Source organism: Cryptomeria japonica, chromosome 8, assembly GCF_030272615.1.
Source record: "Cryptomeria japonica chromosome 8, Sugi_1.0, whole genome shotgun sequence".
Taxonomy (NCBI): Eukaryota; Viridiplantae; Streptophyta; class Pinopsida; order Cupressales; family Cupressaceae; genus Cryptomeria; species Cryptomeria japonica.
In genome coordinates this window covers 590,207,086-590,222,776 of record NC_081412.1, presented here as the reverse complement: position 1 = coordinate 590,222,776, position 15,691 = coordinate 590,207,086, and the positions used below count along the sequence as shown (strand labels likewise).

The 15,691-nt window shown below is 37.8% G+C and overlaps 1 protein-coding gene and 1 pseudogene across 4 annotated transcripts in view; one reads left to right on the top strand and one right to left on the bottom strand.

Moving 5' to 3' along the window:
• Window positions 1–15,691, top strand: part of LOC131029918 (protein NRT1/ PTR FAMILY 8.1) — a 139,362-nt gene that overhangs the window by 62,487 nt on the left and 61,184 nt on the right. The window contains exon 2 of one of the 4 annotated variants that reach the window (XM_059209858.1): window positions 6,132–6,218. The exons of the other annotated variants lie outside the window; for them this stretch is intronic. Coding sequence (XP_059065841.1) covers window positions 6,132–6,218 — 87 coding nt within the window. The remainder of the gene's footprint in view (window positions 1–6,131; window positions 6,219–15,691) is intronic. 4 annotated transcript variants of the gene reach the window in all.
• LOC131051358 (factor of DNA methylation 5-like) lies at window positions 4,760–5,287 on the bottom strand (annotated as a pseudogene).

Here is a 15,691-nt window from a genome sequence, read left to right as displayed (position 1 = left end):
CTACCAAGAGTTCAATTTTTATCCTATTGGATAAGAAGAAGGCACTAACTTGCCGCCCGTGCATTGTAATTTCAGTTTGATTTATGGTGTTAACGATCCCCGGAACGCCGTATGCTCTCACCCTCCCAGATTGGGCTCTCGGTGAACAAAAGGTGGAAGGGTTCCCTTTCAGCAATTTGGATTATTTTTCTAACCTTAACAGGTTATGGTGTTTGCTTGTAACTCTTATTGCTAAAAACAAAAAAATTAAGGGGAATATTACAGTGGTATCAGAGATGGTTTTCCTGCCAGCCTATGTGTTCGATTGATCAGAGCACAAGTTCTCCCTGCCATATTCTTGGTTCGTGATTTTTTGGGGGTTGCATATCAGAGTTTGGAAGAATGTCTACTACAGATAAGTCTATTTGTGAGTTAATGCAAGGATTGATTAATTTGATGAAGGATCCAGATATTAAAATGGGGTTGGTAAAGGTTCTTGCAAAATCCAAACATAAGGAAGAGTTTGAAAACAATATCTTTAATACAAAGACAAATGATGGAGTTGGTGTTTTGACACCTAACTTTGAGACAGTGCTTCATGAAGACTCTTTGGTGATGCATGCACCTACCATTGATGAGGTTGTCGTTCAAGAAGAAGAAAAAACAATATTTGAGGTTGTGCATGATGAATCTCTTAATGTTTCTTATGGAGCTAGTGACAGTGTTGAATGCACTCATGTGCTTCTAGAGGAAAAGCAGATGAAAATTGAAGATGTTAAACAAGAGGAAAAGGTTAACAGATTGTTGGATGGAGATTCATGTTATGAAGCTAAAAATATTGCAGCTAATGATGAAGTTCCTAATGACCAAGAGGCTGTCCTATTTTGTGAGTTTAAAATATGCCAAAATGATGACATTCAAGGGGCAGATTTAGAGGACCAATCAGAAATTGCATTTCAGAACAATGGTGTTGAGCCTCATAGTTTGAAGAATGAGCTTGACCAAATTCTGAAAGTCTTTGAGCAATGTCCTAAATTGGAATTTTCAGATTTAGGAGAGCAGGATTGTTGGTCTAAGTTGGAAAAAGGAAATACTTTTCAGATTGTTGATAACCCATTGTTTGAGATGGGTAAAGTGAAAACATATGACAATCCACTGTTTGAGTGGGAAGATGGAACTTTACTTGGTTCTAGCATTGCTCTTGGTGAGAATAGCAATGTGTGGAAGTGGAAACTAAGAGAAGATTCAAGATCTAAGCTGGAGGATACTTGGAGCTATGGTGAGCACTGTTATCACTTGAACCTGCACCCCTGTTTGCTAAGCTATCAACTCAGCAGGCTTGTGACACATGGGAACCCTCCTAGGCTTGCGGGTTGCCTAAAAATTGGAGTGAACCTCCAGAGTAAGCGGGTTCTTTTCAGATTCTGCACCTAAACTAACAATTTCTTCAGGGAAAAGAGTAAGGAGGAGAACATGTAAAACTAAAATTTAAATCTAAGGTGATTGCACCAGATAATATTTTGAAATCTAACTAAGCAAAAGACACACAGTACAATAGTGATAATAAACCTCTTTTATACTAACCAACAACCCATGATCTTTGCATCAATACTTCATAAGAAGGCTGGATAATCACAGTCCTAAGAGGAAAAATCCTTTTCACAACCTAAGACTATTAATTACTAAAACACAGCTTATGACCTGCAAGTAGCATATATGTTTCTGCATAAGGCATCAAAAGAAAGTGCAATTTTAAGGGGGGCAAAAAGCCAACCACAAAGAACTGACTAACCCTAAAGATGCAATAACAGAGAAAGATGAGAAGTAGAGAGGTAAACCAAGCTATTATCCTTGCCAAACAGGTATCACCAAGCTTTATAACTCCTGAAAATGTGTTACAAAAACATCCCTTCCTGCAGAGAGAACTAAAAAATTACAGTCTGCTCAAAGCTGAATGAATCAGAACCCTTGCCAAAATGAAGGCTTTTGGTATATATGCTTTTTTCCAAAGTTATCAAGAAGACTCCACCTCCTCATTTTAGGTCGAGCAAACTCAAAATACCTACTTTTTGGGCCCCAAAAATATCTGAAAAGGAATAAACTTGAGCCAAAAAGTCAAGCCACCCATTCTGCAACCATAAAACCCCATAAATGCATCATAAATGACCCTGAAATGTCTCTGACAGGCCTGCAAGCCCTCTTTAATGCAAAAATATCTCTCTCTGATCTCCAAACAAAATATCTGATAAAGTGATTTTTAAAAATTTATCATTATCTAATCAGACATTTGTTTGATTTTATTTTATTTATATTTAAAGGCTTTAATAATATAAAAACAATAGAATTATTTTATTTAAAGTGATAAATAAAATAAATCACCTTAATAAGATAATTTTATTATTTTTATTTATTAAATAATAAAATGTAATAAAAAATATATTTAATAAAAGTGTTTTGATTTACACTTTAATAAATAATCTCTTTTATTATATTTCATTATTTTTTACCATAAATATAAAATAAAATGAAATTAAAGCCTATGCTTGATTAGATAATGATAAATAATAAAAAAGAAAACTTTAAAAAATATTTGCTTACATTCATTGGAGGGCATATCTCCTAAGTGTTTTTAAAATTACTTAATAAGTAATTTGCAAATAAGGACATTAAGTGATGTAAAATCACTTAGGAAGCAAAGAGTTACAAAATTTTTTTAAAAGTGGTTTAAAATCACTTAGAAGCATATGGCGAACTTTACCATGTGGCTTCCTACATTCTACGTGGCATAGAAGAGAGGGGAAAAGAATGCGAAGGAAATAGACGATTTTTTTATTGAAGATATTTTAGGGGAAACATAACCCTAAAAGTCTCATTTGCCTTCTCACTTTTGATGCTCGACCTTCTGGAAACTTCGCTCTGCATCTGGGCGCCGCTAGGGTTCGAACTGGGCATGGAGGGAGAAGAAATATCAGTCATCTTTTTGTTCTGGGCGCCGAAATGAGTGCTGGGCCTCTGTGGCGTTTACGGCCTGCTCTTCTCTCTGTGTTTTTGCTAGTTTCGGGCCCATTCTAGGGAGCCGCCATGGAAATCTCTTGTGTTTCTGAGTACTTTCTGGGGCGTTCGAAGCTTGATCTCCTTGCTGGGCGCGATCTTTTCTCCTTGCATCTTTCATTCTTTACAGGTTTGCTATCTTTTACTGATTCTGGAAGGAAAATTCGTTTTTTCTGAATCATGCATGGCTTTTCAAACTTAATCTGAATATTTCGAAAAACTTTGAAGAAATAGATAAACATAAAAATATATGTTTGAAACTCCTCCTTCTATCCCTTGATTTCTTTCTACAGTATTTGCTACTTTTTTCAATATCTGAGTTACAGCATCAGTGCCAACTCTTGTTGTTTGGAATGAAGCTGCAGAGATCCTGGCACAGTTAGGTGGTACTGGAACACATTCCCAAATAAGTTCTTCTGGACTCAACCCAAACCCTTTTGATTCAGTTTCTGGCATCTGTCTCAGAATTTTCAAGGCCTCGAAAGGAAGAAGGGTTCGAAAGGACTTATTTTCTGAACATAAACCAGAATATCTATCCACAAAATCCCAAAAGTTGGGTGGGATTTCTTTCTCTGTAGACAAATCTATTACCCTGAATGTTCCATTGTCAACAGGAACAATCTTCACCTTAATTTTAGGATATGCCTTTACAGATTTCTTGTCAGAATCCTCACAATATTTGCAATTTTCTTGTTCATTGTAGACCAAGCCTTCCATACATGAACTAACTTTTCTCTTTCCCAGCACAGCACTTTGATTGGTTTGGTGAGTACCTGGCTTTCCAGTTCCCTTTGTAAGCTTCAAATTCTTTGAATTTTGTTTCTCAAAATTCCTGATTTTGGAAGAATTACGCAGACTTGCTGGAATTAAAGAGCATAACAATGGATCCTCTTCAGAAGTAGAAATTGTATTGGAATCCATTGGATTATTCCTTGCTTTGAAGACAACATGCCTTCTGTAATCACTTGGCTTACTGTTCTTCACACCATCAAGACTTTTTAACTCATCGGTGAGCATTTTTGTCTCCATGATTTTGTTCACAGATTTCGAAATTTCTTGCTCTTTGTCATTTGCTTGGCGTTCTTTGTTCATCAGCTGTTGATTCATGTCTTTTAAAATTTTCATTTTATCATTCTTATCCTTTAGATGATTCTGTAAATCTTCTATCTTTTTAAAACGATCCAAACTGCTCCCATCTTTTACTTTAATTGTTTCTATCAGTGACTCAAGACGTTCAATCTGTGATTCCAATTTTTGTCTATCTGCTAACTTTTTTGCTTGTTGGTGAAGCTCGATAGACAAGTCCCTTTTTTGTTTCTCATGTTTTTCAATAAGAAGCCTCTGCTTCTCCTCTTCTGCCTTTAAACGTGCTGTTTCTGTCATTGCAATGAGATATTCCATCTGTAAAAGCCTCTCTTTTGATGTCACTAGGTGCTTATTCTTTTCTTGTATTGTATTATGCAAGTCTTCCACTAGCTTATTCTTTTTTTTTTCGCAAATCTTCATTGTTGATCTGTGCCACAGCCTTAAGATCCCCTTTCAAGCGGAGATGTTTGCCTACTGGACCTCCAGAATTATAGTCCTCAGCTCGTGCAACCCATCCATATAAGTCGCTCCCAGGATCTCGTTCATGCTCATAATACTCCTTTCGGCTTCGACGGTTTTTAATGAAGGATCTTTCAAAAGATAGGGCATCATTGTACCCTTGCCAGTCTTTATTAAACTCAAGAACAACCTTGCCCTGATGACCTTCATAAGTCCACATTGCGCAAACCTGTGCTGGATAGAATCCAGAAAATCTATTCTTCAGCTCACCATTACCAGGACCAATGTACTTTCCCTCTACAGAATATCCTACGGATATTCACAATAATGCCCATCCAGGGCCAAACAATGAGTTCTTCTTCATTTGGTCTGAGTGGAGCTTCCTGCTCCAAATGCACAGTCCTTTGTTTTTGTGGCTCAGCAGAAGTTGCAAGCATATTTTTTAGGAACTTCTCAAGTGCTTTATGGCGCCCGGTAGTTTCTGCTTCCTTTTTTCCAGCACCCACACCACTTGCATGTTGAAGCAGGTCATTGTATCTGTAATCCTGTTTTTTTTTTTTTTTTCCTTCCCTCTACAGAATGGACATCTCAAAGTCCCATCCATATTCTTTATGATATGATTTCCCTTCACTAGATCCTCATATGATTTTTCTTCATATTCTTTAATCTCAGATTCACTAATATCACCGTCACTTTCACTAGACAAATCCATTGCAACACTAACCCAGTTTAGAATAAAGCAGAATGATGCCAATTTCTAGGCCCTATTAGGTGCTCCACAAGTCTTTTGATGAATTTCATTGCTGTGTGCATCTCTGAATGACTGTTTGGACTGAAAATGGTGAAAAACAAACATTAAAAACCCTCCTTTTGTCATCTGCCATTTAATGCTGTGCATTAAAATATGTATTTTATGAAAACTGTAGCTGCCTACTTCTGCAAAATACTCTTAAATCTGAATATTATTTCCAAGGACGCAGCTGTCTTGAAATTGTCGAAATGTCTAATCAATAACGCCTTTTCCAGTTTATCATAAAAAATCTTTCAAGCTTGATGCATAAAATGTCCTCTTGTTGATCATTTGTAGATATTTGCACATCTTGTTCACGCTAAAAAAAAAGAAGTCTCATCATGCTTATTGGCCGATAATGTGATTGCATACTTGCGTTTTTGTTACTCTTTTTCCTTTTATCACCAGCTCTGATATGATTTGATTGTATGAGACCTTGCCATCGCTTCACATGAGCTGGGCTCAACCCTTGTGGGAGCCGCATTCATCTCCACTCATCTTTGTGAATTTCATGACCAGCAAGCTGTCCCTTTTCCTTTTCCTGCACATGAAACAAACCTGTTAGCAAAATATGCATATATATGGTGATTTTCCTTTGATCTGATATTTGCCTTTCGAGATTCCTTTGTGATGCGAGTTATATGCATCTGATGCATGTAGGGATCATATATATGTATGCGTGCATTAGTACACATGTTAGAAATGCAGTCAGCCATTGCTTAGAACAAAATGTTCTAACGCATTGCATGTTTCAACTCTTTTGCAGATATCAGAAGAAAAGCATATACGGACCAGGGTGGAGCAGCAAGACAACGGCGACATCGAGCCTACCTCAACTGTTCCAGTCATTCAGGCAATGACTGGTTCCATTCTCGACATGCCTTTCCTCATTTTTTCCTTTGTACTTGTGCATACATATATGTATATTTCCTTTCTGCACTGGATGCATGTAGCTAGTCTCACGGCTCTTTGTGTGGGACGCATGTTTGAATATGAATAAAATACTTCTCCTTTTGATGGGGTGTCTCTCTCTTTTGTTGTTACAGACTAGAAGTACTTAAAAATACCATCTTTAAATCACTCCTTAGTGCAGTTGGAAACACAAAAATAGAGAATTAGTACACACTTGCTTTTTTTTGTTCATGCTAGCATCTCTTAACCTATTTTTCAGCCAGGAGCGAAAAATAGGTAACAAGCACTTTTTAACTAAACAAAGTAATCAGCCTTTTAGCATTTGGGATCTAGGTGTAAAAGAAACTAAGTTTGAAGAGGATCCAATATGGGATGAATTTACATTTGATCCTAATATTGTATTGGTTTTAAAGAACAATGTTTACATGGAAGATGGCATTGATGGTGTTGATGACATGACTGATTTATCAATGCATGTTGCTGATCTTGAGCATAGACATAGTGACCTCATTGATCTAGTCACAGTTCATTGTTGAGGGTGATAAAGAAGAGGCACAGGTGATTTGTGACAGCCTAGAAGACTTTGATGCCTAGTGTTATAGTTGTGATTCTGGTATTCATTATAACAACAATACCTTTGCCTTGCATGATTTTGATTGGAAGAATGAATTGTTGGTGTCTGCTGAAAATGAAATACAAACTTTATCTAGATTGGATGACATTAGAAGCCTAGTTGAAAAATTCATCCTCATGACACCAAGAGACCAATGTGAACAAAATGTTCCCCTTGCTGATTTGCACATGATCAAGAACACAATGGAAGGAATAAAATTGGTTTTCTTACACATGATGCATGATAGAGATGTTGCCACCAAGTTTGTTGCTGAGACTTGTCTTTGAATAAGCAATTGAGGGGAGAGGTTAGTGAGCTCACCATTGAGCTTGATTCCATTAGGCTTTCTTTCAAAAGTGTCCAAGAGACACTTCTTGAAGCAAATGATCATCTTTACGAGGCCAAACATTTAAGAGAGCAAGAGAATAGAGAAATGGCCAAGGAGATCAATCAAGTAATGGAGGAGCTTGATTGCATTCAGGAGGAGTATGATCTTGCTCTTTGTCCCCAAAGATCTGAAAAAGTGATTTTGGAGCAGAAGAATGTTTGGGTGGAGCATGACTCTAATAGTAATCAGCAGGTTGATAGTCCGTTGTTTGATACAGATGCTGACTGGACATTTGTTAATCCTCTTTTCAAGTTTGATGTGGGGATTCCTTTTGACTTCAGTGATGAGGGTGGATCACATTGCAGAGTTTGGGATCTAGGTGCAATTTGCAACCATGAGATATTGTTTCAAAATTGGAGCATGGAACAAATGCATACTCTTGGGCATCTTCTTTTGAAAATAATGGATCAGATTTTCAGATTTGAGCTTGCTGATTGGTTGCAAATTAACCACTTCACTTTATGGTTTTCTCTCATTCAGGGGAGTTGGTGCAATTTCTTTGGTCATGCAAGTAATGGCTTTCAATTGGAGATTGCTTGGAAGTGTTTTCCAGCCTTGGACATGAGCAGATGTGTTGTTTTGGATGACGATTTCCTGTGTTGCAGCAGCTGTTCATCTTCTTGGATGCTGATTTTCTTAAAATCAGATCTCAAGTCAATTATTTTAGAATTGGTGGGCTATTGGTGTACTCTTTTTCAGACTTCACAATCTCTTGGCAGAATGGGTATATGGTCTCAGATTAGAGGTATGGCAAGTTGGGGCTATCGGTATATGTGTATGGGAAGTGTTCAAGCTCTAACTAGTGGTCATTCTTATGCCCTCTCTTCTACTTATGATTGGGACAGCGAACCTTTGCTCTCTATGGTTCATCATTCTAAGGTGCTTGAAGTAGGAACTATAAGAGATTTCAAAAGTCTCCATGGTTGTATCAGAATAATTCAATTGAGGCCTAGTAGATTCATGTGGAGCTATGGGGATGAGGTTGTTGAGCTCTTGCAAAGGATTGTTTTCATCTTTGCAGGGAGATTTGGAGAAGTCACATTTACAGTCATGGCTCTGCTTGACACCTTGGGGAGATATGTTGTGGAGTTTGATTGCGAGTTGAGTATACTTTATTTCCTTTTGCCCATGCTTGTGATAGACAGTGGCATTGTTGATATTGATTATTCAGAGCTTTATTGGCATGAGATGTTGCACGATAGTGATGTCAGCCCTTCAAGATTTTTCAATCTGAGCATCATGGATGGTAACATTTTGGAGTTACAAGGGAGGTTAGTGCAGTTTTGGCGTGATTTTTTCACTGATGTCATCAAAGTGGCGCAACATCAACATGGTGGGTTCTTCTTGAGATAGGCATGGGACCCTAGGATTGTACTTGCTTTGGTGTGGATCAGTCTAAAATTTTTGGGAGTTGTGATGGCATTGCTTGAGGACAAGCAATTTTGGGAAGGGTGGATTGTAATGTCCCCTTCTTCGCAGTGATTAGGTCAGTGGTCCATTGGCCTATTTCGGAGACCCATAGGCTATTCGGAAAGGAGAATTAGGGTTTCCAACTTTTTTGGAGTTCTGCTCGAGCTTTTTAGGGTTTACTAGGGGAAAATTCTTCAATTCTGTCTATGGTTTCCTTCTGGGTTTTTCATGAGCTCTAGGGTGGCATAACATGCATTTGATTCTTTGGTGAAGTGAGAACTTACTATTTTTAGTAAGTTAGGGTTTGGCTGTTTGGATGAGGCTGTCAAACTGAGCTTTCCAAGCTCTTTCTCCAAGTGCGAAGATCATGTTTTTTGGAGGAGTATTTCAAACTTACTATTTTTAGTAAGTGGTAGTATTGAGCAATTCTATTTTTAGCAGTTTGGACAAGGTCCTGATCCTGTAGCAGTTCAGTTGTCTTCATTGCTCAGCTTCATCTTGGATTTTGTTGATAATCAGTACTGGAGTCCTAAGTGATTTAATTAAATATTATTTCCTTATCCTAAGGTTTAATATTTAATTATTTTATTACTGATTAATGATATATTGGGTGACTTAGGAAAAGACATATTTATATCTAATATCAATGTTATATTTTCCTAAGGCGTTGAAATTTGAAGAATGCATTAAGTTATTATTGAAGACTTAGGCAAGTTCGAACTTTTTTAATTATTGGTTAAAATGCAACTTGGGCGCCCACCTTGGGAAATGAAATGAAATGTCATTTGGATGCCATGTGAGAGTGAAATGAAATGCAAATTGGAGAGGTGAATTTGGGAGCATTTACATTTGAATTTCAGAGGAAAAAACTATAAATACAGGTGCTTGGCCTCCCATTTGGATATCTTATGAAATTGCATTGTTATGCTGTCGGTTTGGCGATTGAAAATCTGAGCTTCGAAGTGTGGCTTCCTAGCTAAGTCTTAGTTTCATACTTGGAAGATATTACCTAGCTGTGTTCCTGTAATTCCAGTGTTGTCCGTGAGTGTTCTACAAATTGTCGAGAGTTTTGTGTGGATTTTGGAGTGTTTCCTTGTTACTGGTCGTGGAGTTGCTGAAACCATATTTTGCTCATACCTCTTGACCAAGTGATTGCATCGTTTTGGGTATCGACTCTTTGGAAGCGTATTGGGAGGACAATCATTCTCCTATCTTGGCATGGCTTTTGGTGGTCATCACAATTTTTGGTTGCAAATCGAAGTTTGTTGTTGTAGCGCCATTTTCAGACTTACCTTGGGATGCATGCAACACATTCGGGGCTTCCAAGTTGCGAGTTTGAGGTATTGGATTGGTTGCCTATGTTATATTAGTCATTTGCATTTTATTTGGTGTGATTCCGGTTAGTTTTGAGAAAGTTTTGAGTGTTTTGGTGTTTCCAGTAGTGGCTGGATAGTGTGTTTTCTAGCTTGCAGAATTAGAACAGCAGTAGTGTTCAAGTGTGGTGTGATTTTGATAGTGGATTGTTTGAGATCAGCATTAGGCTTCTTATCTTATCTCATATCTCTATTTTGTAAGATTGTTTCAGTAGTACTGATCAATCATTCTTGTTGTTCTTATTTGTAATTCCCACTGCATAAGTGGAAGAGGCTGGCTTAGCCGCCTTCTTTCTTTGTAATTCAGTTTATGTACTCAGTCCTCCCACTGAATAAGTGGTCGAGTGATAAGTTTTATGCAATTGTCCTCCAGCTGAAATATGCGGTAGAGTGATAGCTTAATGTAGTGTCCTCCCACTGAAATACACGGTAGAGTGATTGAGTTTCAGTTTCTTGTTATTTCCCTTGGCTAGTTTACTGCCAAGAGTTCAGTTTCTGTCTTGTTGGATAAGAAGAAGGGGTTGGCTTGCCGTCCGTGCATTGTAATTTCAGTTTGATTTATGGTGCTAACGATCCCCGAAACACCATATGCTCTCACCATCCCAGATTGGGCTCTCGGTGAACAAAAGGTGGAAGAGTTCCCTTTCAACAGTTTGGATTATTTTTCTAACCTTAACGGGTTATGGTGTTTGCTTATAACTCTTTTTGCTAAAAACAAAAAAAAATTAAGGGGAATATTACAAAGGCACCCCCCAATGATTTGATACTAACAAATGTGAGTTTTGCACCTCGTAAAATGTGCCTTGGAGACAAAAACGACACATTTTGAGCAAAATTTTGTCAGGGTTGCCACATTTTTTAAAATTAAAAAATGAGGACAAAAATTCTCAAAGGTATTATGGTAGTGTAGTTTGGTTTATGGGATTTGTACCTTTTGTCAAGTATGCATAGCTTTGATAGTGTTCTTCCTTGCAATCGATTTTTATTTTTATTTTGGTTTATGGGAGTTGTACATTTATTCGAATTGGCGCTAGATGTTGTGACATTTTCACACATCACCCCATTACAAATGGGAACCCCCTCTTTTGTTGAATAAACCAAGTCTTTTGTAGTCAATGTCGTCTCCCGACCCTAAGGAATGAGTTATAAGGTCTTGTTGGTTTGGGTTTTTGCCTTTGGAGGTGATGAAATGCTTAAGTATGGAATGGATTTTAAAGAGTATATAGTCTTAATATTGTCATGAAGTTGAGAATTAGTGTTTTGATGTATTGAGAAATGCATTGTGCTTATTGCTTTGTCCTTCGAACTTTGCATTTTGCTAACAATGAACTTGATTGATACTTGTACTTCACAATGTTTCCTTGTCTTTTTCAGGTAAATTATGGGGAGCAAGACTTTGGATGTTGAGAAGAGGACTTCGTTGAGTGGATGATATCATCGTCCAAGGTGGATTTGTGCTCATAGAAAATTCCTCCTCCACCCCTAAATTGCGCCCAATGAAGTAGTTCAGTACATCAAAAGGATTTTGTCCCCAAGAACAAAATCCTCCTCAAGGCCTTATTTGCACTCAAGGAGGCAGTTTGTGGCAGTGTCAAGATTCTCTCTCAGTGACAACATTCTTAGCCTCTAATTTGCGCTCTGAAAGTTAATACAAGTCAAGAAGTAGGAATTTTGGCGCTGTGTTTGAAAATTCCTCCTCCAAGCGTAATATTCACTCAAGCATTCCAGAAGGTATGGAAACTCAATATTTGACTAAGTGTTGGAAAAATCCTTCATGTCATCTCATGTTCGCCCAATCATTCTCAAGGCATGGAAATTCGACTAAGTATGGAGAAATCCCTTCTCCAAGCTCCAAGTGCGCTCAAGTTCTCAAGACATGGAAATTTGGCTAAGGCATTGAAAATTCCTTCCCCCTATCTCATATGCCCTCAAGGTGGAGAAATGACATGAGGCATGGAATTTAAAGCTTGAGGTAAAGTCTTTGATATGGCATTTGGCAAGTCAAAGGACAAAATGGGGGCATCAAAGATTCATCTCTCCAGTTCTAGGGCATCATTCCAAGGAGTCTCGAAAAGCATAAAAGAATTCCAATACCAGAGAATGCCATTTCAAAGGCCTCAGGATTCAATCAAGTACAAATGAGAAGAATTTACAACTATCTTGAATTTCCTCCAGAAATCCAGGATCTCAGTTAGGAAAAAACGAGGAAGAATTTCAGTTCCAGATGTCTAAGGAAGACTTTCAAAGTTCTTGAGATCCAGTTCAAGTATGAAAGTTTTCAAGAATGACTGGATCGTCGACAAGGAAGTCCAATTCGAGAAGGTGAATTCCCAAGCAAGTACGTGGAAAGAAGAAAATGATCAAGGATAATTTCAAAAGAGTTGATCAACGTTAGAACCTTGGTCCAAATGATGCAATTTGGGAATATACTCCATCACAATCAGTCAAAATGGAATATTACTCGTGATGAGTCATCGGGTCCACGTGGTGCCCAACATGCGAAGGTGGCGCCCTATCACCTTCTCTAGCTAATCAAATGTCTCCAAACTATCATGACCCGATTCATTGCATTTGCCGCCAGAGAGAGGGATAATGGGTGCACTATTCTAAGTGATTGGCTATTAAATGCTTAGTGGGTGTGCTATTCTAAGTGATGAGCTATTAAATGCTTAGTGGGCTTGATGCTTCATTAATTGCCAGACCCACTACCTTGCACCTCAAGGGTCATTCTTGGTCAAACCCTAATTAGGGTTTGCATGGTGTAATCTTGGCCCTTGATTTCAAATCAATCTTGGTCGTTCATTTGTGGGAGGATCTCTATAAAAGGCCATGCCTTCTCATTTGTAATTCATTAGATAGTTAGCTCATTAGTTGTAGAGAGCTCTTTCTCCTTAGAGTAGAAGGAGAGTAGGAGAAGGGTAAAACATTGTTGTAAGACTTGGAGAAATAATATTTGATTTCATTGAAGATATGGTGGATTCATGTTTATTTCAACTTGTTGCATGGTGTTCTTCCAATTTCTCAATTGTTAGATGAAGTACTTTGGTTTTAATGGAGAATGCGATGGTGTTTGATGAATTTCCGTGGCTCATACTTTTTACATCTTATTGATTATAAGTTGCAGTGTAAAGTTAACCTAAGCCTTTTATATGGATGCTTAACTTTAATCTTTAAATGTGCATTGTTCGTTATGATGTTGTTCATTATGATATGAAAATTCTTTGCATAACCCTTGGAAGATTGCACTAGTTCTTGTGGAGTTGTAGTTGATCTTGGCGAAGTAGAGCTTGGTTTATTTAGAATTCATCCATTAGAGCACTATCCATTGATATCATTGTCCTTAGGAGTAGATTTAGATCCTTCTAACCCTTTCCCCTTTAATTTTAGTTCATTTCAGTCATGTCCATTCGAAGAAGAAGCATCATGAGATTGCAATATCCGATGAAGAAGTTCCAGCTAGCATTGCAGAAGAAGTGAAGAATGATTCAAACGTAAGTTCCTTTGTGTTATTAGTATACATGAAGCCAAACAAGCTCATAACCAAGATAAAGTCGCATGTTTGTAGTAGGAACCTTGGAGTCACTTGTATGATCTTTCGCAATCTTAGCATACACGAGATTTTGCTCAAGAGAGGATAGAGTGTCCTTTGGAAACTTTATTCTGTGTTGGTGTGGTCACAAAACACCCGTCAACAAGTATGCCTCCTAGTTATGGTAATATTGTATTCACATTTAACAAAGTAGATACTAGCCTAGAAGATAGAATATCTACTTTAGATCTAAGAAAATGAACTCAACTATAGAGGAAACTACAATGTTGGGAAAAACAAGCCTAACTGTTTCGTTAAATCTAGTTCTTCTACATCAAAGGGAATCTGATTTTTTCAAGGATGGGATTTTGTGCTACTATTGCTAGAAAAAGAGACACATTATTATGAATTGCATTCAATGTGCCAAGGATCTCCTTGATGGAAGGCTAAATATAGATAAGGCATTGGCTGTAGATGATGACGAAGAATGCCTTTTTGAAGTGGCTATTGAAGACCCTCCACACGAAATGAGTGAGGAGGAATATATTTTCTAAATCAAATCAAAAGTTTGTATTTATGATTGGATGTGTGTCCTGTTGTGACGTTTTCACACATCACCCCATTGCAAATGGGGACCCCCTTCCTTTTAGGCCCTGCCGGTCTTTTGGCTTTGTTTTTTGGGTCTTTTCGCGGCAGTCTCGTCAGTCTCTTTGCTTTGCAAGTGTTCGGGGGTCAAATTGATCAAGTCTGCTTTTCGTTTGAGCGAGTTTGGTGAAGTCTAGGGCCTGTTTTGTCCCTTTTTAGGGTTTCTGCCTTTTGTCCTAGATTTTAGGGGGTTTCTGTTAGGGTTTTGAAAAAAATGAACATACGACTGGAATTAGGACCCTTCAAGGAACCTCCTAGTAAAATTTGAGCCAAAACGGAGCAACTTTCTATTTTTAGAAAGTTCCTATTTTTTAGGGATTTTACTAAGTCTCGGATTGGTCTAATTTTGCCAAAAATCAAACTTACTATTTTTAGTAGGTTCTATTTTTAGTAAGTGCTTTTCTGACCTATTTTGCCCAAACCTTGACATTTTGAAACACTTACTATTTGGGAAAATCTATTTTTGGTAGGATCTTCACAGGAAAACACTGAAAGCTGAATATCTCTGAATACGCTGAAGATTGAACGTTCCTGAAGACCATTTCTAAATCCGGAAAAGTCAGAAGGCAGACAAGTTGGATCAAAAATGGTTAAGTTTGGAACTCCTATTCCAGAAGAAGAAAGCATGCAAAATCATCCAAGTCCAGAAATTCACATCAATCCACCAATGTCAACCTGATCCGAAAATGGCCTAAAATTTGACTAAGTCTGGAAATTTGGAAGATCTTCCAAAATCCAGAATTTGCATTATGATTCCTATGGACCTGAAACCACTCTCAAACATCCTGACAATATATATGAAATATAACTTAAAGTATAAGAAAGGATCCTTTCTTACACTTAAATGTTATATTTCATATATATATCTTGACGAAGAGCCTGAAATAGTGCAAAAATCCACCTCTCCATGGACATGGCCAAAATGCGCCCAGGTATGGGCTAGGGCGTTGAATTCATGAAGTCATTCACAAGTGCAAAAATCCACCTCTCCATGGACATGGCCAAAATGTGCCCAAGTCAGGGCTGGGGCGCTAAAACCTAGAATGAATTCACAAGTGGAATTTTCCACCTCTCCATGGACATCTCCAAAATGCGCCTAGGTCAGGGCTAGGGTGCCAAAACCAGAAATGCATTCACAGAGGGAAAATTCATGAATCCTTGGCATGGTGAAAAAATTTCACTCAAGCAAAAAAAAATTTGAAATTTTGCCTAAGGCATGGAATCCAAGGAGTCAAGGAGGAATAAAAGCAAAAAATTCCCCTTGGGCAAATTTTTTAATTTGCTATTTTTAGACATCGAATCTCGACAGAGTGGAGAAAATTTTATAGATTCGGAATCGTGGCAGAATTCTCCATCCAATGAACTGACTCTTAAATTTTAGGAGGATCCCTAAAAATAGGGATGTTGAAAAGGAGACATGGACAATTCACAAAGTGTTGGAAATTCCTTCCTTCAT